Raw genomic sequence first — 22717 nt, 5'->3', positions numbered from 1 at the left:
GAAAGAAAGAAAGAAAGAAAGAAAGAAAGAAAGAAAGAAAGAAAGAAAGAGAAAGGAAAGAGAAATTCCTCAACTCTTATATCCCCAAACATTCTCAAGTTTTGCAGGGGGGGAAAAAGAACATATTTGTGTGTGAACACAGCCCAACACCACCCACACAGCAGAGCAGGCTAACTTACAGATCCTCAGGAAACATCTCCACGTCGTCTGTCTCCATGGGGGAGTCCGGGCCAACACCTGCACGGCAGAAAAAGGTGCTCCAGTGATTACAAATACTCCTCGACTTACAACAGTTCGCTTAGCGACTGTTCAGATACGAGTCTCCCCCCAAAAATCTGACTTACGACCGTTCCTCACACTTACGACCGTTGCAGCCTCCCCTTGGCCACATAGTCAAATATTCGGGCGCTTGGCAACAGGCTCGTATTTACGACCGCCGCAGCATCCCGGGGTCACGTGACACACACACACCCCTTTTTGCAACTGATAAGCAACCTCAAGGCCGGCTCGGGAATTCTGGGCGTTGTAGTCCACAGGGTGTAAAGTCGCCAAGCTTGGAGAACCCCTGACTTGGAGGGTCTGTTATAATTTCAGAAAGACTCCGAGAGACCCAGTCGCAAGTCGAGGACTAGCTGTACAGCCCCCTGGGAGATACAGAGGACCCGTGTTTTGGGAGGACACGGATTCGAATTCAGCCCCACCCCTCCCAAACCTCACCTGAGTCCGTAGACTCCGCAGAGACCGAGTCTTGAGACGACCATTCCTTCTTGAAGTCCAGGTTGAGCTTCTTTTTCCTTTTGGGGGTGTCCCAGTCACTGCAACGCAAAGAGGGAGGGGGGGGTTAGACACCCACCCACACACACCCACACCGGAGTCTCTTCCTTGTGATTTCTTCTTACATTTTCCCTTCCAGAAACCCCGCATGAAGGTGGCTGATTTTGGCAAGTTCTTCTCCTCTCTCTTTTCATTCTCCCTCTCTGCTCCTCCTCCTCCTCCTCGCTCTGCTCCTTTCTCCTTCTCCCTCTCCTCCTCCTCCTCTTCCTCCCTCTCCTCTCCTCGTCCCTTTCTTCTTTCTCCCTCTTCTCATCCCTTTTCCTTCCTCTTCCTCCCTCTCCTCCTCCTCCCTCTTCCTCCCTCTCCTCTCATCCCTTTCTTCTCCTCCTCTCCTCGTTCTTCTTCTCTCTTCTCCTTCTCCCTCTCCTCTCGTCCTTCTTCTCCTCCTCCTCCTTGCTCCTCTACCCCTATTCTCCCTCTGCTCCTCCTCCTCTGTTCTCCCTCTCTTCTCCTTTACTTCTCCTTCTTCTCCTTTTCCCTCCTCCTTCTCCTCGTTCCTTTCTTCTCCCTCTTCTCCTTCTCCCTCTCCTCCTCCCATTCTCCCTCTCCTCTCCTCCCTTTCTCCTTCTCCCTCTCCTCCTCCCTCTTCCTCTTTCTCCTCTCCTCCCTTTCTCCTTCTCCCTCTCCTCCTCCCTCTTCCTCTTTCTCCTCTCCTCCCTTTCTCCTCCTCCTCCTCTCCTCCTCTTTAGCACAAATATGAATGAACAACTCGGAAACCCCTAACAGCTGCCAATGAAGCCCCTTTGAATGTAGCCGGCTTCCGACCACAATGGAGCCTCGAATTTCTGTTAAGTGAGACATTCGTTGAGTGAGTTTTGCCCCGTCTTACGACCTTCCCTGGGTACAGCTGTTAAGCCAATCACTGCAGTTGTGAAGTCAGCCACACGGTTGTAAAGTGAATCTGGCTTTCCCCCATTGACTTAGCGCGCCAGAAGGTCGCAAAAGGGGATCGTGGGAGCCCAAGACGCTGCGACCGTCATAAAAGGGAAACGATCCTGGGGATTCTGCAACCGCCGCAATTCAGCTTTTTTTTTTTTGTCATTCTAACTTTGACTTTGGAAAAAGTGCAAAGAGGAGAAACTAAGATGATCAAAGGCCTGGAGACAAAAACACGCGAAGAACGGCTGCGGGATTCGGGAACCTCCAATATAGAGAAAAGAAGGACATGGGGGGGACACGATAGCCGACTTCCGGTATTCAAGGGGCTGCCCCAAAGAAGAGGGGGGGTTCCACCCATTCTCCAAAGCCCCTGAAGAAGGCAGGACAAGAAGCAACGGACGGAAACTCATCCAGGAGAGAAGCAGCCTGGAACTCAGGAGGAATTTCCTAACAGTCAGGACAGTTAACCAGTGGAACTGCTTGCCACCAGAAGTTGTGGGTTGCTCCAACAATGGAGGTTTTTTAAGAAGAGACCGGACAGCCACTTGTCTTGAGATGGTAGAGGGTCTCCTGCTTGAGCAGGGGGCTGGACTAGATGACCTCCAAGGCCCCTTCCAGCTGTTCTGATTATTATTATTACTACCAGTTAACAGCAGAGACCGGAAAGGTTCGTGGAAAGGTTGAAGGTGGGGGGAATTCTGGGAGTTGAAGTCCACCCAACTTCTAGCTCAGGGGTCTTCAAACTTGGCCCTTTTATGACTTGTGGATTTCAACTCCCAGAATTCCTCAGCCAGCGTGCCTGGCTGAGGAATTCTGGGCTTTGAAGTCCACAAGTCATCAAAGGGCCAAGTTTGAAGACACCTGTATCTGAGGCCTGTTTGCATCTGAGGCCTCTCACACATCAAAACTTGCACGTTATCTTAGCAATTTGATCAACAACGGGGCCGTGCTTTCTCGGATCTTTTCTTCTTTAAAAAACAGCTCAGGAAACTCTGCCTCGGCTGTTTCCTGCTAGACTCTTCCTGGACAGGAGGCTCTGAAAGTTTACCAGTGCCCTACCCCCACCCCACCCCGGTGCAAGACATCCGAATTCAAACCTGTGTCAGCAAAAGCCGACTTTGTTTTCTGCTCAAACTCGCCCAGCAATTTTAGGAGCCCTGGAAATATTTCAAGGAAGGCGGCTCTTAAAATTGAGTGACAGGAGGACGGGACGCTGCGCCGCTAATATAACTCAAAGCCAAATTTGGAGATGAGCCAGGTTGGCCCCAAATGCCAAGGACTCTGATAAAAACAATTGGCATTTATAGTTCATTTAGCGACCGTTCAAAGTTACAACAGCAGTGAAAATGAGCAACTTATGACCGTTTTTTCACACTGACGACCGTCACAGCGTCCCCTCGCGGTCACGTGATCAACATTCAGATGCTTGGCAACTCATACTTATGACGGTCGCAGCGTCCTGGGGTCACATGCTCAACATTAGGATGCTTGGCAACTGACTCATACTTATGACGGTCGCCGTGTCCCGGGGTCGCAATGAACCCCTTTTGACAAGCAAAGTCATGGGGAAAGCCAGATTCACTTTACAACCTCGCCACTAACTGAGTAACTGAGCTGACTCACTCAACGACCGTGGCGAGAAAAGTCATAAAATGGGGGGGAAACACACTTAAAAACAGCGAAGGACCACCTGTATCGTATTTAGCTGACCAGGTTTTGAACGTCTCCTGCCTAACCTTCTAATGTTTGTTAATACTGCAATTGTCTCATTCTGTATTCGTGGCCTTGTCAGTCGGCCCAAGCGAGACGGGAGTTTGTCAAATTTAATGCAAATTTAATGTGCATTTCTGAGCTGTACCCACCCAGTTTTGTTTTGTTCTAGTTATGGCCTCATTAAAAAGGCTGGGCCTGGGGGTGATTCGAAACAGAAACGTCAGCAGGGAGGAAGGAAGGACTAACCGCCAGCCAGGCAGGTTACAGAACAACCTGGCCAGCATCTCTGAATAAAGTTTGCCACGAGCCGTTTCCAATGAATAACAGAATAACAGAATATCAAGAGTTGGAAGGGGCCTTGGAGGTCATCTAGTCCAACCCCCTGCTCAGGCAGGAGACACTATCCCATTTCTGACCAGTGGCGGTCCAGTCTCTTCTTAAAAACATCCAGTGTTGGAGCATTCACAACTTCTGGAGGCAGGTGGTTCCGCTGGTTCATTGTTCTCGCTGTCGGGAAATTTCTCTTTAGTTCCTAGTTTTGATCTCTCTTGATCGACAGCTGGAAACTGATCAAGGGAAGAACAAGCCTGGAACGAAGGAGAGATTTCCTGACAATCAGAACAATTAATCAGTGGAACCACAAATGGTCTCCAGACGTGGTGGGTGCTCCAACACTGGAAGTTTTCCCCGAAAGAAACCGGACAGCCGTCTGTCGGGACATGGCACAGGTTCTCCTGCTTGAGGAAGGGGTTGGACTAGAAGACCTCCGAGGTCCCTTCCAACTGGGTTCCCGGCATTTGATTATTCCACTCTGGGTCAAAGCAGGGAAGAACGAGAGCCCTCGTTTAATCATGGCTACTTGTGCTAACCAGGGTTGGCTGGGTTCACCCAACATGCAATGGGGCAGATGGGACTTTGGGGGCGCATTTTCTTTTTCCGCCCCCAAATTGAGGATTGGCATCTGGAGGTCCCTGGTCAGCCAAGGTGATCCTTCCAGCACTGTATAACAGCCCCCCCCCTTTATTGTGCACCGGATGTCGGGCAAGGGGCCTCTCCACACCACGCCACGTGTTGCAAGCACCCCTCCTGTTCATGTCCACGCTCCTTCTCTTCCTCCTGGCATTATGCAAAGAACTACAATAGGAGCAGCTGCTCCTCTGAGCATTGGGGCAGAAGGGGGGGGAGGACACAGGAGGCCCAGCCAAAAACTGCACTCCGTGGGGGGGGCGGGGAGGAGGAAGAACAGAGGGTCAGGGTTAAAGCCGCCTTTAAAAAGAGGGCCAGCCTAACCACTGCGGGGGGGAAAAGAGGGAGGGTTTGGAGAAGCCCCCCCCCCCCAAATCAAGGCACACCCCAACCCCAAAACGTGCAATTTGTAAGTTTTCATCACAGAAGCCTCTTTCCTTGGGGGGGGGGAACTGCCTCCAGCCAGGAAAAAAGCCAGAATTTGCCAACAGATGGAATAAATTCAAAAGACATTCCAAGGACCCAGCACCCCCTCCCCAATTTTCTCCCTGCACAGGAATCTTATTGGGGGGTGGAGGGGGGAGGAGAATCAGGGAAGGAAGCCCCCCCCTCCAAAGCAGGCCTTGCTTCCCAGAGGAAGTGACTGGGACCCGGAGCCACGTTTGCAGGCCGAACTGGGGGAGGAAGAAAAAAAAAGAAGGGGGGGGGCTGTTTTATTGATGTGGCAACTGCTGATGCAAACTAGGATTCCCAGCATCCAGTGACCATTAAGTCTTTCCCTCTTGCTCCTGAGTAAGTGCACCCAGAAGCACTTCCTCCCTCCAGGCCTTTGCTCCCTATGAATGGCCTTTTTTTTGGGGGGGTGAAGAGGCGTTTGTCCCATGCAAAGGGGAAAATTGCGGGGAGGGCTCTGGCTGCAGACCAAGGCAACCCCCCCAGGGGTCAGGCCAGAGGGCTCAGGCTGCAGGTGGGGTGGCGGGACCCCCTCCCCAAGGACATAAGCAAAGCCCCCTCCCCCCCACCTCCCCAGATTGCTCCTTCCTAACCAGAGGCAGGCAGGGTGAAGAGAGACAACCCCCCCCCCAAGTTCAGCCTATCTGAGGAGTCTGCTTTCCAGCTGCAGAGAAACTGGGGGCTCCTTCCCACTGCAGAAGACCCCCACCCACCCCTGTCTTTGCTGCTAGGAGTTTCACTTCCCCCCCCCCAAGAAGCCAAGGTCTGCCTAGGGCAGGGGTCGGCAACCTCGGCTCTTTTATGACTCGTGGACTTCAACTCCCAGAATTCCTGAGCCAGCATAGCTGGCTCAGGAATTCTGGGAGTTGAAGTCCACGAGTCATAAAAGAGCCGAGGTTGCCTACCCCTGGCCTAGGGGAATGGCCTTGCCCCCCCCCGTCGGAAAGGGACCCCTCCAGCCTGCCCGGGGTCGGGGGGGGGCTTTTTATGCCCCCCTGGGCTCCAGCATGGGGAGAAAGGCGCCCTTGACCTTGGCAGCACCTTGGGGGGGGTGGGAGGCCAAAGACCCTTTTCCCACTCTTTCTCTCCCCCCCCCACAAGCCCCAGAGCCCCTCCGGTTGCCCCCCCCTCCAGCGCCAAGCCTCCCCTGCACATCTGGAGGGGGGGAAACCCTTCCGCGGCTCTCCCTGCCCCTCCCTCCGCGCGCCTGACAGCCCAGCCCGCGCCCGCATTCCTGCCGCCAAAGGGGGGGGGAGGGCCGCTTTTGTCCGCCCACGCGGTCCCGGTTCTCCTGCCCCGCACACGCACACACACACACACACACACACGCACACACACACAAGGCACCCAGGGGCGCGATGGTGGAAAGGAGGCCTGCCAGTTTTTTTTTGGAGGGGGGAGAGAAAGGAGAGAAAGAGAGGGGAGAGAAAGAGAAAAAGAGGGAGGGAGGGAGGGAGGGAGGGAGGGGGAAGGGGAGAAACGGAGGGAGAGAGGGAAGGAGGGAGGGGGGAAGAAAGGAAGGGAGAGAGAGAGAGCGAGGGAGGGAGGGAGAGAGAGGGAGAGAGAGAGAAGAGGAGGGAAAGAGGGGGGAGTAAGGGAAAGGAAAAGGAAGGGGGGAAAAGAGAGAAAGAGAGGAAGGGGAAAGAGGAACGGGGAAAGAGAGAAAGGAAGAGGGGGGAGAGAGAGGAAGGGGGAAAGAGAAAGGAAGGGGAAAGAGAGGAAGGGGAAAGAGGAACGGGGAAAGAGAGAAAGGAAGGGGGGAAAGAGGAAGAGAGAGGGAGAGGAGGGAAAGAGGGGGGAGTAAGGGAAAGAAAAAGGAAGGGGGAAAGAGAGAAAGAAAGGGGGAGAGAGAGGAAGAGAGGAAGGGGAAAGAGGAAGGGGGAAAGAAAGGAAGGGGGAGAGAGAGGAAAAGAGGAAGGGGCAAAGAGAGGAAGAGAGGAAGGGGGGAAAAAGAGAAAGAGAGAAAGGGGGAAAGAGAAAGGAAGGGGGGGAAAGATGGAAAGGAAGGGGGAAAAGAGAGAGAAAGAGAGGAAGGGGGAAAAGAGAGGAAGGCGCGAAGCCTTTACCTGCCCAGCCCGGCCAGCTTGTCCATGTCGAGGGCCAGGTGGGTGACCGGGGACATGGCGGGCCCGGCCGGGCAGAGCTGCCGGCCGAGCCCGGGCGGCGGGCGGCCTGGGCGGCGGGGCTCCGGGGAGCGCGCGGGGGGCCCGGCCGGCTCCATCGGGCCAGGAGAGGAGAGGAAGGAGAGGCTCCGGGGAGCGAGCGGGACGCTCCGGCTCTGGCTCCGGCTCGGCCTCCTGCGCGCCAAAGAGCCGCCGCCCCGCCCCCGCCCCCCCTCCCTCCCTCCCCCCCCCCGGGCAGCCCCGCAATGAGATTCGAAAAATAACAGCGCCAGGAGGCGCAGCGCCAACCAATGGCCGGCCGGCTGCGCGAGCGGAGGAGGAGGGAAAATGCGCAAAGCCGCCGCGGGGAAAGAGGAAGGCGCGCGGGGGGGGGGGAGGGAGAGGAGGAGGAGGAGGAGGAGGAGGGCCTGGGAGCACGTGACTTCTTTTTTTTTTTTTTGCAGCCTGGAAGGGGGCTCTGCCCCCCCCCAGCCCCCCCTCCCCAACTCCCTCCCCGCGCAGAAGGGGCAAGGGGCAATTGAGGAGGGGGGCTGGTCGAAGGGGATTTGCGGTCCGGGAGGGAGGGCGCCTTTGCGCACGCCCCCCACCCCCTGCAAGGGCGGCAGATGATGCCTCTGGCAGGCCTGATTCTCGGCCCCCTCCCCAATCTGGATTTCATCTCTGTTTCTCCATCCCATCTCTCTCTCTCTCTTTCATTCTGTCATTTTCTCTCATTCTTATTCTCTCTCTCTCTCATTCTTTCATTATCGCTCATTCTTTTTTCTCTCTCATTCTTTTTCTTCTTTCTCATTCTCCCTGTCTCATTCTCTCTGTCTCATTCTTTCATTCATTCTATTTTAGTCTCTCTCTCATTCCTTCATTATCATTCTCTCTCATTCTTTTTCTCTCCGATTCCTCTACTCTTTATCTCTCATTCTTTTTCTTCTTTCTCATTCTGGCTTTCTCATTCTCCCTGTCTCATTCTCTGTCTCATTCTTTCATTCATTCTATTTTAGTCTCTCTCTCATTCCTTCACTATCATTCCCTCTCATTCTTTTTCTCTCTCATTCTTTTTCTCTCCGATACCTCTATTCTTTATCTCTCATTCTTTTTCTTCTTTCTCATTCTGGCTTTCTCATTCTCCCTGTCTCATTCTCTGTTTCATTCTTTCATTCATTCTATTTTAGTCTCTCTCTCATTCCTTCATTATCATTCCCTCTCATTCTTTTTCTCATTCTTTTTCTCTCCGATACCTCTATTCTTTATCTCTCATTCTTTTTCTTCTTTCTCATTCTGGCTTTCTCATTCTCCCTGTCTCATTCTCTGTCTCATTCTTTCATTCATTCAATTTTATTCTCTCTCTCTTCATTATCATTCCCTCGCATTCTTTTTCCCTCTGATTCTTTTTCTCTCCGATTCCTCTATTCTTTATCTCTCATTCTTTTTCTTCTTTCTCATTCTGCCTTTCTCATTCTCCCTGCCTCATTCTCTATCTCATTCTTTCATTCTCTCATTCTATTTCATTTTCTCGTTCTTATTCTCTCATTCTTTCATTATCATTCTTATTTTTCTCATTCTCTCTCTCTCTCTCTCTCTCTCTCTCTCTCTCTCTCTTTCTCCCCTGCTCCTTTCCCACTGCCTTCCAATCCTTTCCTTCCAATCCAAGATAAGAACCGTGTTTGGTAATAAATAAGCAAACAAACTCAAATAGGCAGAGCTGCCACTAGAAAGGTAAAGAAAGTTAAAAGACAAAAAAAAAGTCAGGGTGAGATGAGGGAAGAAAAAGACTTGGGCCACCCACAATCCTGGGAGTTGCATTCTTGGCATTTTATGCATGACTCCTGGCCACTCCTTTTTTCACCATAGGAGCACCTTCTCTAAAAAAAATAAAAAATAAAAATAGGCTGAAAAAAGGTGGAATAAGCAAAGGAAAACCTGGCCTGGGTGGGTAGACAGATGGAATACAAGTCTGATAAACTGAGTTGTGGCAGGTGGACAGGAAAGGTAGGACTATTGTGGGTTGTGTATCCCTGTAGCCGTTTGTGTAAATAAACACGTGCTTGCAACCTGTCCAGGGTCTGCAGCACACACGTAGTTTCCTTTATGCGGCAGTTGATGACTTGAAGCTCAGGTAGGCCACAACTTGAGCCCGAAATTTCCGTTGCTAAGCAAGACGGTTGTGAAACGGGCTTTGTCCCATTTTACGAACGTTCTTGCCACGGTTCTTAAATCGGGGGTCTTCCAACAGTCACTTTTTTTGAAAGGGAGTAGGCCAGGTCTCTGGCTTGAGCTGAGGGGGGGGGAATTGGACTAGAAGACCTCCAAGGTCCCTTCCGGCTCCATTTTGATTGATTGTGTTTAATGCACACGCCCCACCCCGATGTTGTGATTGCAGAAACCGGCTCACAGTGGCCGGTGCTGGGCCGGGCTGCAGCTCAACTCAGTCCAGAGGTCAGGTGTGGTGTGAGAATGACACACACTCGCACCTTGGCAGGGGAGGGAAAGTGGCGGCTGATTTATCGGTTTGGCATCAGGTGCCCGGCCAAGGGCGTCTCCTTCGGCCTTCCGAAGGAGACTTCGGCAGGAGAATTATCATCCATGTGGAGGGCCCGGTGGCTCCAGCTGGACATGGCTGCAGGGGAGGCGCTAATTGGGGGGTGGGAAGGAGGGTCTCGCCTTGCCTCCCAGGGAATGGGCTTCAGGGCCTGGGAGGACCCGACGGTGGTCCTTTTGCCAAGACTTGGCCACCCCAAAAAGATACACAGCTTTCTCTTTTATTTTCTCTTTGTCTCTCCTCTCTCTCTCTCTTCTCTCTCTCTCTCTCTCTCTCTCTCTCTCTCTCTCTCTCTCCTTATTCTCTCTCTCACCTCTCTTTCTCTTCTCCTTTTCTCCCTTTCTTTCTTTCTTTCTCTTCTCTTATTCTCTCTTCTCGTTCTATTTTTCTCTATCTCTCTCTTTATCTCTCTTTCCTCTCTGTCTCTCTTTCTCTTTTCTTATTCTCTCTCACAGCTCTCTTTCTCTTTTCTTTTTCTCTATTTCTCTCTCTTCTCTCTTATTCTCTTTCTCTTCTCACTCTATTTCTTTCTCTCTCTCTCTCTCTCTCTTTATTTCTCTCTCTTTCTGTCCTGTCTCTCTCTTATTCTGTTATTGTCTCTCTCCTCTCTCTCTTATTCTCTCTCTTTCTTCTCTCTCTTCTTATTCTCTCACCTCTCTTTTTTTCTCTTTATCTCTTTCTCTTCTCTCTCTTATTCTCTCTTTCTCTCTTCTCGCTCTTTCTCTCTCTCTTTCTCTCCTATTCCTCTCTCATGTCTCTCAGCTACACACGTGTCTCTCTCACACAAGCCTCTCTCATACAAATCTCACACACACACAAATCTCTCTCACACACGCACACACAGTCTCTCACATGCACACACACACAGTGTCTCACACAAACCTTTCACACAGAATCATCTCACACACACTCACAGGTCTCTCCCTCACATACATACACACCTCTCCCTCTCTTTCTCATACAGACACATAACGTCTCTCACATGCACACAAATTCACACACTTATATACACACACCCCTCTCACACACAAAGTCTCTCTCATATACATAAACACACTTCCCTCACACAGACACACATCTCTCGCACTCACACAAGTCTCAGTCACACACCTGTGCAAGTCTTTCTCTCTCTCACACACACACACAGTTGCTTTGCAATTGCCCAAAATGGCTGCCCTTGGGGCAGAGGGGAAGTCAGCTCACAGTAAAGCCACTTCTGATTCAGCTCCTCTAACTAAATAACTGCTAATTTTCTTAATATATAAAAAGGAGGAAGTAGGAATTAATCTGGAGCATAACCCTCCTTGCATGAAATCGGATTTGAAAATTATTATTTTTTTAACCACACATCTGCAGGTTAGAGGAATTCAGGTGGAGTCAAATGGATTCTTTGCCCCTAGCTTCAATCCTCTCCAATCATTAATCCCAATGTGGGGGTTAATTATTTCTGATTTCTGTGCCGGGGAAATATCTCGAGGGGTTTCTGAGCTGGGGTCTCTGAATTTAATCCCTTCCATACTGGGGGTGTTCAGAAGCTGAGGAAGTTTGGGTCCCCTCCCTACGGACACAGGTGGGAACCGGAGCAATTGTGAGTTTGCAACAAGTCAGGGCGTGCCTGCCAACTCTTTCACATTTTGAGTTGCAAAGACACAAAGCGAAGGGAATAATTACAGGGCTCAAGGGCCTGCGATGAATGACGCAGGAAATATTTTTGGTTGTTGTCATTGTTGAGGTCTTCTGGGATTTTTCTGGCAGCAAAAAGAATTGTTGGCATCTTCTGCAAATATATATATATATGTATATGTACAGTATATGTATATATGTGTGTGTGTGTATGTATGTGTGTGTGTATATATATATATATATATATGTATATGTGTATATGTATATATGTGTGTGTATATACATACACACACATATATATATAAATACACATACACACACACACACATATATACACATATACATACATTTACATACATATATATTTATATGTATATGTATATATGAATCATAAATGAAGCAAAACGCAACATGATGTGTCTTCCTCCTAGGGTCCCCTGTCTTAATAAAATAAAATAAAATAAACTATAAAATAAACAACAGCTCATTTGGTGATTGTTCAAAGTTACAACGAAGTGGCTTACAACTCTTTTTCACACTTACCAACCATTGCAGCATCCCCGTGGTCACGTGATCAAAATCAAAATTCGGACACTTGGCAACTGACTTGTATTTACGACGGTCACAGCATCCCAGGAACTACCTGTATTTATATCTATGTAAATTCCCCATGGATGCTTTAACCTTTCTGGATGTTTCTGTGGGTTCTTTTTGTCATCTACCCTGAACCTGTATGAATTCAAAACTCAGAAGAACGAAATAAAGCAGGCAGAAATTCAGCAGGTACAGCCCAGTTTAAGAAGAACCACATATTCCCTTCCAGTGGCAACGTGATTCCACCTAGCAGAGATATTATCGCAAGGTGCCCAGTCTTTCTTTTTCTTTTTTTCCCCCCAAAGCAGTCTCCTCCTCTTGCTGCCAGACTGGCTGGGAACCATGGGCCCTGCAGCCCAAACCTGTTCTTCCTTCTCCCAGACAAAGAGACTGAAAAATAGTTTTTATCCCAGAGCTGTAACCATATTAAAAACCATATTAAATTGAAGTGCAATATCAAGGGCAGCACAAGGCAGGGTGAAGAGAATGTGAAGGATGTGGGTATATAATGCGTGCTCTTATTTGTGGCTTTGACGTGTGTGTGTGTGTAGTGCGCACTGCGGACAGCCCTTAATTTCGTTTGTGAGCTACACAATGGCAATAAAGCTATTCTGCTCTGTTCTAGTCTATGGCGGGCTCAGATGCCCGGCGGTTGCTAGGATGCAGCCGTTGCCTAGCAACCCTGTTGTAGCTGCAGTTGCCAGGAGCTGGAGGGAACTACCACTCCCACAATTCCTGGCCTCAGATGGGAGAGTGGGGGGGCTGAGGTTGCCATGGCTGCCCCTGCAAACAATATGGCCGCCCCCAGCCCTGCTGGCTAGCAAGGAGCAGAGGCACCATGGCCCATGGAGACCTGGATGAGGAGAGCCTGAACGACCTCTACACCTGGGTGGACACCATTCCTCTCTCCCGCCCGAAGAGGAACATCACCCGCGACTTCAGTGATGGAGGTTTGGGGCTGGGGTGGGGTGGGGCAAGGGAAGGGGAGGAGGCGTGAGTCTGGGAAGCAGCCATCCCCAACCGGGTGCCCTCCATCTTCAGCCCCCCCAAACACACACAAACTCTCTGGAGGGCGCCCGGTTGGGGATGAGGGCCTCCACTGTTGCAGAAATCAGAGCCAGCCTGGAGACCCCTCCCCTTTTAGCAGCCTTCTCTTCTCCCCCCATACACTTCCAATATCCAGCCCCTTCCTCTGGGTCAGGGCTTGGAGCAATGCTCCTAGGGGGTGGAGAGCCCTGCGGATGTGCAGAGAGGGGGCTGGGCAGTGTGTGGGGGGGTCTGCAGCGATGGGAGGACCCCTGGGGACCCCCGGTAGTGCTTGCAAGCTCCTCTTCAAGGGATGCCCTGTGAGAATTTGAAAAGTTTTCCCAAACTGGGCCGTTTCCAGGTCTGTGGACTTCAACTCCCAGAATTCCCTAGCCAGCATCGCCATTGCTGAGAATGCTGGGAGTTGAAGTCTGCTGGGCTTTAATTAGCTGAGGAACATCAATTGAGGACAAGAAGAATGCGGGAACACAGGCATCTCTCGGGTTACAAGTTCATTTAATGACCTTTCAAAGTTGCGACGGCACTGAAAAAAGTGTGGCCATTTTTCACACGACCGTTGCCGCAGCATCCCCGGGGTTAATTCGAACGCCTCCCCACAGCCGGGTGATCAAAATTCAGATGCTTGGCAGCCGACTCATCTTTATGACGGTCGCAATGTCCCGAGTGACCTGATCCCCTTGGGCGACCTTTTGACCGGTTAAGTCAGTGGGGGAAGCCGGCTTCACTTAACGACCGTGTTCCCAGCTGAATAGCTGCAACGATTCACTCAGGGACGATGGCAAGGAAGGTCGTAAAATGGAGCAACTTCGCAACCTGTCCCGCTCAGCAATTGAACTAGCCAGAACCCGTCACAGTTGTAAGTTAAGGATGCCCTTCGTTTTTATCACCCATCCAGTTCTGGTTGCCGAGGTGGTGAAGTTTTATTTTCCCAAAATGGTGGAAATGCACAATTATGCTCCAGCTAATTCCACACAGCAGAAGATGTCCAACTGGGGACACCTGAACAGGTCAGTATTCTACAGGTAAAGTCAGCGTCCAAAATCACCCATCCCAGATCAACAGAGATTGGCTGTGATCCATTGGGACACGCCAAAATGTTTTTCAGCCTGTATTCTGGTGGTTTGGAAGCATCAGATCCCCAAACGGCCCTGTGAATATTGATATACAGGAGGTCTTCGACTTACGACAGCTCATTTAGTGACTGTTCAAAGTTGCGACGGAACTGGAAAAAGTGATTTAGAACCGTTTTTCACCCTTATGACTGCATTCCTGTGATCACGTGATTTACATTCGGATGCTTGGCAACTGACCTGTATTTATGACGGTTGCAGCGTCCCAGCGTCATGTGATCCCCTTTTGCGTCCTTCTGACAAGCAAAGTCAACAGGGGAAGTCAGATCCACTTAACGACCATGTTCCTCACTTAACAATTGTGACTCAGACTTATGATGGCTGCAATGTCCTGAGGGGGAGGGGGGTTCCCGTGATCCCTTTTTGTGACCTTCTGATGAACAAAGTCAATGAGGAAGCCAGATTCGTTTAACAACTGTGTCTGCAGTGATTCGCTTAACAATTGATGCAAGAAAGGTGGTAGACAAAATTCACTGAACAGAGGACTCACTTAGCAACTGAAATTTTCGGTTAAATTGTGGGCGTAAGTCGAGGACTAATTGCAGCGGGCCAAGATCTCCATTGTATGGGAAGGTGTCCACTGCCTCTTTCTGGGTGTGCCTAGAATAGAATAGAGCTGGAAGGGACCTTGGAGGTCTTCTAGTCCAGCCCGCTGCTCAAGCAGGAGACCCTGTACCATTTCATCCAAGTGGCTTTCCAGTCTCTTCTTGAAAACCTCCAGTGATGGAGCATTCACAGCTTCTGGTGGCAAGCCGTTCCACTGGTTAATTGTTCTCACTGTTGGGAAGTTCCTCCTTAGTTCCAGGTTGCTTCTCTCCTTGATGAGTTTCCATCCGTTGCTTCTTGTCCTGCCTTCGGGCGCTTTGGAGAAGAGGTGGACCCCCTCTTCTTTGGGGCAGCCCCGCAAATACTGGGATACACCTGCTCGTTTCCATGTCTCTTTTTCAGGAAAGTGTTGAGCAAATTGAATTTTTCCATCCCGGAGGACATCGTCCGGAAGATTGCCCAGTGTAGCCCTGGAGTGGTGGAGCTGGTGCTGATCCCGTTGAGACAGAAGATTGAAGAGAAGCAGAAGCAAGCCAAGATGTCCACCACCTCTTACCAGGTCAGTTAGGGCTTGGACAATGCTCATCTGAGCAAACGTGGACCTCTTGAGGTCTTGTCTTTCCTTAGTCTACCCAACAGTCCATCTCCTCCAGCGTACAAGCAGGTTGTGCCACGAGAGGCAGCTATGTTGGTTGATGGATCTTTAACAGGGACCCACTAGATCCAGGAGGCAGAAAAGCCAAGGTTTTGAAAACAAAGCTACTGCACAGGTAGTCCTTGACTTATGTACCTCAACTGGGCCCAACATATTCATTGCTAAGCGAGACGTGTGTGAATTCTGGGAGTTGAAGTCCACGAGTCATAAAAGAGCCAAGGTTGCCTACCCCTGCCCTAGTTGCTAAGCGAATCGCTTCAGTTGTTAAGTTAGCAACACGGCCGTTAAGTGAATCTGGCTTTCCCCTCGACTTTGCTTGCCAGAAGATCGCAAAAGGGGATCACGTGACCCCCCGGGACACGGCGACCGTCATAAGTGCGAGTCAGTTGCCTCTGAATTTTGATCACATGACTGTGGGGACGCTGCGACGGTCGCCGGTGTGAAAAGCAGTACGCTGTGTCACGTTTTTCATTGCCGTTACAACCTGGAGCGCCCACTAAACGAAAAGTTGTAAGTCAAGGACTACCTCTGTGTCATACAGCGCAAGCCCGTCAAACACCAGGCAGGAACACACAGCGTGAGGTTGATCCTCTGGGTTTTGACCCGGAGCTTGTAGAGGAGATCACCCGCCAGGCAGGAGATCCATGGAAATCCACACAGAGGGATCCGTGGCATTTTCAGCCTCAGACAGAGGAAGACACGTATTTTAGCTCCGGGAGGACATCTCCAAGGGCGGCCCCATGTACAGACCATTGCAGTAGTCAAGCTGTGAAATGCCCAGGGTCTAAGTGACGGTCAGTAGGACCCTCCCAATTTAGGAACTCTCTGAATCCAGCTTGGAAGATGATGGGGGGTAGGTGGGGATAATGGCAAACATACCCTCTCTCTTTTTCTTTCTTTTTTTTTTAAAAATATGTTTTATTAATTTTTTTAACATAATCACCTTAATATTCGATAAACAGTGTGTGGTCTGGGTTTACATTTAAGAAGCATTCACTAACACTTGATTTCTATCATCCATCATCCCCATAATAACTTTACTTGATTTCCTCTTTCTCCCATAAATGTTTCTCTTTTACCAACCTTTAAGTTAATAAAATTCTTGTTGTTTTAGTGAGTGACGGTTGAGTGTAAAAGTTTTCTAATATTTCTACAGATAATAATCACATCAATATAATATTCCTTTCCTCTCTAGTCATTCTGGTTGTCTCATCGTTAGATCCTGTTTGCTGTTCTTGCTTACGTTTGTTTTCCCCACAAGGTTCGAAACAGTCTTACTGGTTAAGATTTCCTCCAAGTTAATTACGCTTAAATATTTAACTCTACTTTTTCCTCATGTAAGCCAACCCAATGCTTTTACTTTTCTTAAGGAATAAATAAGACTAAAGAAAAAAGAAAAAAAGAAGAATAAGAATAAAAAGAAATAAAAAAGATAGTATGCTACTTAAAAGTCCCTGTTTCCTATATAATCTAATACATATTTATTTCCATTTTTTTCCCATTCTTTTTTTTCCTTTTTTTTCTTTTTACACCGTCTTTCCTTCCTCTTCTGCTTCTTTCCAGGGCCGGCCACCAACTCCTCTGGGCTGTTGCAGCCTTTGCTCCTTCCCGACTCCATTGCCCCAGGTTTATGCCTTTGGCCACTCCCCTTTTACCTGCCTGGAGACACACCTTGCTGTTTTTCTTCTCTCTGTCTTGTTTGTCTGAATCAGAAGCCACAAAAAGGTGGGGAAAGGAGGGGAGGGCTGGCCAGAGGCTGCTTGTTTTAAGAAAAAAAAAGGGTTGCTTTGCAAGGGTCAAAACCGAAGTCAGGGGGTGGTCTCCAAACTTCAATTCCCAGAATTCCCCAGCCAGGTGGGGGAGCTGACGTCCGCTACTCTCAAAGTTGCCAAGTTTGGAGAGACACCTGACCTGGACCAATGCAGGAAGTCCTCGAATTAGGGCAGAGGACCCCAACCTATGGGCAGTGGCACACTACCGGGCTGTGGCCTCTTGGCCATCAGGCTGCGTGGGCAGCTGGGCAGTGCACACGTGTGTGCACGCATGCTTGCCCCCTCGTTGCTGCAAGTGTTGCGCAGGCGGTGGCAGCGACCCTAGTACCGCGCGGGCGGTGGCATTGCCACGAACCTTGCACAGGTGGTAGCGCGCCACATGAGCAATAGCACGCCACATGCAGGCAGCGGCATTGCCGCTAACCTTGTACGGGTGGCGGCATCTCTGTGGGCTGCAGCACAAGACTCTCACGGAGCGGCAATGGTCCGAACGCCTGGTGGGCCACGCCGTGAGCCTTGCACAGGGGCGGTGGTGGTGTGATGCTCACGCTGGTGGCGGCATTGCCCCAGGCCATGGTGCAAACCTTGCACGGGGCGGCAGCGGAGCGATCCTCGTGGCAGTGGGGGCATTGCTGCAAGCCTGGCGGCGGTGATGCCACAAGCCTCACACAGGCGCGGTGTTGCTGAGAGCCTTGCATACATGCTCACTGCCCCATTTGCGTGGTCCACATGCTCGCGGCCTGTTTGTGCCCGCGCACACCTGTAGCCACATTCATGTTTGCCCATGAGTGCATAGGGTGCCTGCCCCTCCCTCTCCCACCGGGCCGCCAATCCACAAGGGTTGGAAACCCCTGTATTATAGCCCTGGTGGGACAAGGCAACGTAGACTTATGGGTAGAGCTGTCCGGGGTCCTGAAATGCAGGTGCCACATACAGGCAGTCCTTGACTTATGACCACAATTGAGCTTAACATTTTTGGTGCCAAGCAGGACAGTTGTAAAGTGAGCTTTGTCCCATCTTACAGCCATTCTTGTCACTGTTGTTAAGTGAGACGCAGCATTTAGAATATAGGACAGAGAATAATAGTGTTGGAAGGGACCTTGGAGGTCTTCTAGTCCAACCCCCTGCTCAAGCAGGAGACCCTCTGCCAGGGGCCAGAGATCCGCCCGAAGGAGAAAAAAGAGGCCACTTGTAATTGGAGGATAACTCAAAGGCAGATTAGATTAGATTAGATTTTTTTTTAGATATTAGATAACCTTTATTGTCATTTTTTACTGTGGGCACAACGGCACACGTTAAAAATGAAATTTGGTTGCTTGCTCTCAAAGTGTACACCTACCTAACACACATTTAAACGTACTATATACGACATAGGTATACACCTACACCCTTACATATAAGTAACATGCAATAGTGGGATTCAAATACCTGAACAACCGGTTCTCTGCGTGGACGTCGCTTCCGGATGTCCGTTCTGGGCCTGGGCCTCTGAGGCCCAGAACGGACTTCTGGAAGTGGCATCCATACACTTCCGGTGGGCCGTTCTGGGCCTGGGCGGTCATCCTGGCTCAGAATAGACTTCCGGAAGTGGCATCCATGCACTTATGGCAGTCCTTTTGAAAAGGTCCCACCATCCCCTTTGGCCATCTTTGGACAAGCAAAGCCAAGGTGGGGAAGCTGGGTTCGCTTAAGGACCGTGTTGCTAACTTGACAGCTGCAATGAGTCACTTAACAATTGTGGCAAGGCAGGCCGTAAAATGGGGCAAAACCCGCTCAGCAACGGAAATGTTGGGCTCTATTGTGGCCGTAAGTCGAGGATTGCTGCCTGGAAAGTCTGGTTTGGTCTTCAAGGCCCCCCCCCCACCACCACCTTCTCAAGACAGCCGCTTACGGGCCTTGCACAGGCCAGGTCGCCGGTCTGTTTCCATGACTTCTCTCTGGAATGGCAGGTTGAAGGAAGGGCGCACTTGGGAGGGCGGAGCAGGGAGGACAAGAGGGGGGGCCCTAGCATTCGACGTGCAAGCCTCTCTCCTTCTCTCTTGAAACAGGACCTGGGCATGCGCGCCATTGCGGAAGAGAACAGCTACATGGAGACAGGTAGGGCAGGCCAAGCCTCTTTTCATGGCTGAGGCAGGACTAGAACCCACCACCTCCTGGGGATTGGCCCAAAGTCACCCAGCCGGCTTTCACACCTAAGGCAAAACTAGAACTCACCGCCTCCTGGTGATTGGCGGGATAAACATCTAATAAATAAAACATAAATAAAGATGTGTCTGTGGTTAAAGAGACCCCCCCCCAGTGCCCTTTAAAAACTCAAAAGAGGGTCCGCAAGCAGAGAGCTCTGGCTGAGGTGGGGGGGTCGAAGGTCCCCCTTTAATCCCTCTCTGGCATTTCACAGGCTACACTTCAAAGTCCAAACCCAACAGCACCGGGCCTTACGCCAAGGACTCCCCCGGCTCGGAAGGGTGAGTACCTGAGGCTGCCCCCTTCAGGTGGGTGTCTTGAACCCCTGGCGGGGGAATCCAGGAGGCAGGTGTTTGTGTGTGTGTTTGTGTGTGTGTGTGTGTGTGTAGGGACCTCTTTTTCTCCTTTTCTGCCCTGTTGAATTGCAGCCCGGGGGAGTCAAGAACACAGGCAGTCCTCGACTTATGACCAGAGGGGACCCCCAAATTTTGTGGCTAAAGTGGGGCAGTCCTTAAGTGAGTTTTGCTCCCGTTTTACGACCGTTCTTGCTGAGGTCGTTAAGCGAATCGCCAACACTTTTGAGTTAGTAACACGGTCGGGAAGCGAATCTGGCTCGCGCTTCGACTCTGCTTGTCAGAAGGCCGCAAAAGGGGATCGCGTGACACCATCCCCCACCCCGGGCACACGGCAAACCGTCGTAAATACGAGTCAGTTGCCAGGAACCTAAATTTTGATCATGTGACATTGTGGGGGGGTGGGGGTGCCGCGACGGTCGTTCAGTGTGAAAAAAAAAACCTGGTCACAGGTCCCTTTTTTCCAGTCCCGTGGCGACTTTCGAACCGTCGCCAAATGAAACGGTCGTAAATCGAGGACTAGCCGAGGGAGAGCCAGGCAGAGGAAGAGGGAAGGCTGGATTCCGCACTGCTTCTCCCAGGGGAGTGGGGGTGGTGGCCGATGGAACTCCCTGCCACCGGAGGGGATCGGGATGCCTCTAAAGTGGGTTCGGGCCCTTCCGGGAAGAGAAGAAAGCCAGGTTGGGGAATAGGCCAGGTGAAAACATCTGTCGAACATCTGGAAACATCTGGGCTTCCGTCATTCCTCGGAATGGAGAGCCTTGAACTCACGTTTCCTAGGATGGGGTGGGTGTCTTCTCTGCATGCAATGGGGGGCGGTCCACGATTCGTGGGGCGTCACGCTCTGTGTAACTGCTCTCCGCTTGCAGGGGGCCCAAGGCACAGCCGGGCTACCCGGCACCACTGCAAACCGACGCCCAGATGCGCCTGCACCTGGCCGAGCGGGAACAGGCGCTGCTGGCTTCCCAGGAGACAATCCAGGTGAGGGCAGGGGGGGTCTCTCACCTGGCACCCCACGGATGGCACGGCTTGGGGGGGAGGCTTTGCTCAGCCACCTCTTCTGCTCCTGGCCCTCTCGGCTTCCCCCCTCCACCCGCCATTTCCAAGGGCCGAGTCTTCCCAGAAGCCCCTGCAGGGCAAAAAGAAGAGAAGTGACGGGAGAGAGGCAGCTCGGCCTAGCGCAGGAGTCTGCAACCTTGACCGCTTTAAGACTGGTGGACTTCAGCTCCCAGAATTCCTCAGCCAGCTATGCTGGCTGAGGAATTCTGGGAGATGAAGTCCACCAGTCTTAAAGCGGTCCAGGTCGAGCAGGCCGAGGAATTCTGGGAGATGAAGTCCACCAGTCTTAAAGCGGTCCAGGTCGAGCTGGCTGAGGAATTCTGGGAGATGAAGTCCACCAGTCTAAAAGCGGTCCAGGTCGAGCAGGCCGAGGAATTCTGGGAGATGAAGTCCACCAGTCTTAAAGCGGTCCAGGTCGAGCTGGCTGAGGAATTCTGGGAGATGACGTCCACCAGTCTTAAAGCGGTCCAGGTGGCAAACCCCTGGCCTAGCGGTTAGGGCACCAAGCTTGCCAGCGGGAAAGGCTGAGTTCTAGCCCTAGTCAGGTGATCCAAACTCAGGCGCTTGGCGACCGCCTCGTATTTATGACGGTCCAGCATCCCGGGCTGGCGCGATCCCCTTTTTGTGGCCTTCTGGCCATCCAAGTCGAGGGGGAGGAGGGGGTGGGGCGAAGCCAGATTCTCTGAACAACCCCGTTTTATTCATTTAACAACGGCAGGGGTTGGCTTAAGAGCCCGGGCCAGGAAAGGTTGTAACCTGGGGCAAAACTCATTTAGCGACCATATTAGCCAAATCCTCCCTTACTTTCTCCCTGGAGGAAGAGCCGTGGGTCAGGAGTTTCCTGGGACTCTTCGGAAGCAGCCTCACACCCGGGGCGAGGAAGGGTCCACGGGGGTCCACGGGGGTCCACGGGGGGAGGTCTTGGTTCCTGGCGCTGCTGCTTCTGAGGAAGATGGCTTCTCCCCTTAGATTCTGCAGATGAAAGTCCGCAGGCTGGAACACCTGCTGCACCTGAAGAACGTCCGGATCGACGACCTCAGCCGGCGCCTGCAGCAGGCGGACCCCAAGCGGAAGTGAAGACCCCCCTCCCCTCCCAGTTGCGGTTCTGCAAGCGGAAGTGAAACACACAGACACACACACACACACCGTCCCAGCTGTGGTTCTCCCCCGCCGGGCTGCCTCCTTTCTTCGAGAGCCCTCCGCTTTGCTTTGCAGCTCTCCGGCCCGGCTGAGAGGTTGGAAGTAGGTCTGGCGGCCTGGGAAGGGCAAGCTTGGCCCAGCCGGCGGCCCCAGAACCCAAGGCCAGGAGAGACCGTTCCCGGAGGAAAGAAGGCCGGGGGGGGGAGACGTGGAGAGATTCGGCCACTTTCTCCAGAGGAGCCCAGGAGAAGCCGGGCCCCTCCAGCCCCCCATCTCTGGGCACCGTGATGTCTGTCTCCTGGAGTGGCAGGAGACCCCAGGACAAGTTCTCTTGCTCGCATCTGTAGCCAGCCAGGTAAGGAGGCCGCAGTGACAGCGGATACGGACTTTCTGGCATCTAAGAAGAGTATCGGGAACAGAAGAATCCTTTAGCCAGGATTTCCCCAGATTTGGCCCTGTTGGGAGGCCAGAAGTTGGCTTGGAGCCTCCTCCTCCTCCTCCTCCTCCTCCTCCTCCTCCTCCTCCTCCTCCTCCTCCCTTTCTTCTGAAGTTCAGGCTCTTTCCAAGCCACCATAGCTGCTCTGCTCCTTGCTGTTGACTCCAGAAGAGAGAAGAACCCACCAGGATGGCTGCGGATGGACTTATGGACAGCCAGGAGGACCACCAAGCTGGTCCTACCCAAGATGAAGTCTTAAGCTCCATCTAAGGGAGGAAAACCCTGGTTGAGTGTGTGTGTGTGTGTGTACGTGTGTATGTGTGTATGAGAGGTAGTCTGTTCTCCCCAGGAAATGCACCACCCAGCTAAGACAAGGACTTCAAGAATGTCCTTCTCCAGTGTGTTGGGGTCCCCCTACCGTTCCAGCTGGCTTCTGGCCAGGGGGCTATTTCTGGACCCTCTATTCTCCCTTCCCCACCTTCAGACACTCAAGCCGGTCCCTCGGCTACCTCCCCTTCCTCAGCCTCAATTGGGGAAGCCCTGCTGGAGGCATCTGCTGGGCGTTCCTTCAGAGGTCGTCTAACGTGAAGGTGGCCTTCAAAGCATTTGCCTGGCCTCAGCTTCCTTTCTTGACTCTTTGACCTTACAGGCCCAAATTCCTAGCACAAATCCAGCCG

The 22717-nt window shown here is 51.6% G+C and overlaps 2 protein-coding genes across 3 annotated transcripts in view; one reads left to right on the top strand and one right to left on the bottom strand.

Moving 5' to 3' along the window:
• The window catches only part of CDC25B (cell division cycle 25B), a 23790-nt gene extending 16620 nt beyond the window's left edge, over positions 1 to 7170 (bottom strand). For both annotated transcript variants that reach the window (XM_081332927.1, XM_081332928.1), the window contains exons 1-3: positions 6912 to 7170; positions 718 to 815; positions 180 to 237 (exon numbers count right to left, since the gene is read on the bottom strand). In XM_081332927.1, coding sequence (XP_081189053.1) covers positions 180 to 237; positions 718 to 815; positions 6912 to 7066 — 311 coding nt within the window. In that variant the 5' untranslated portion in view covers positions 7067 to 7170. The remainder of the gene's footprint in view (positions 1 to 179; positions 238 to 717; positions 816 to 6911) is intronic.
• Positions 7171 to 12556: 5386 nt separating this feature from the next.
• Positions 12557 to 21876, top strand: SPEF1 (sperm flagellar 1; the record flags this gene model as incomplete). Its single annotated transcript, XM_081333355.1, has 8 exons — positions 12557 to 12668; positions 13661 to 13772; positions 14844 to 15000; positions 16660 to 16722; positions 18917 to 18965; positions 19267 to 19333; positions 20275 to 20386; positions 21434 to 21876. The coding sequence occupies 8 exons, from the start codon at positions 12557 to 12559 to the stop codon at positions 21539 to 21541; spliced, it is 780 nt and encodes a 259-aa protein (XP_081189481.1). The 3' UTR covers positions 21542 to 21876.
• Positions 21877 to 22717: the final 841 nt, after the last annotated feature.

The sequence above is a fragment of the Vipera berus genome, assembly GCF_964194415.1.
Source record: "Vipera berus genome assembly, chromosome: 7".
Taxonomy (NCBI): Eukaryota; Metazoa; Chordata; class Lepidosauria; order Squamata; family Viperidae; genus Vipera; species Vipera berus.
Note: the sequence above shows the minus strand (reverse complement) of the source record. Positions and strands in the feature narration are given on the sequence as shown.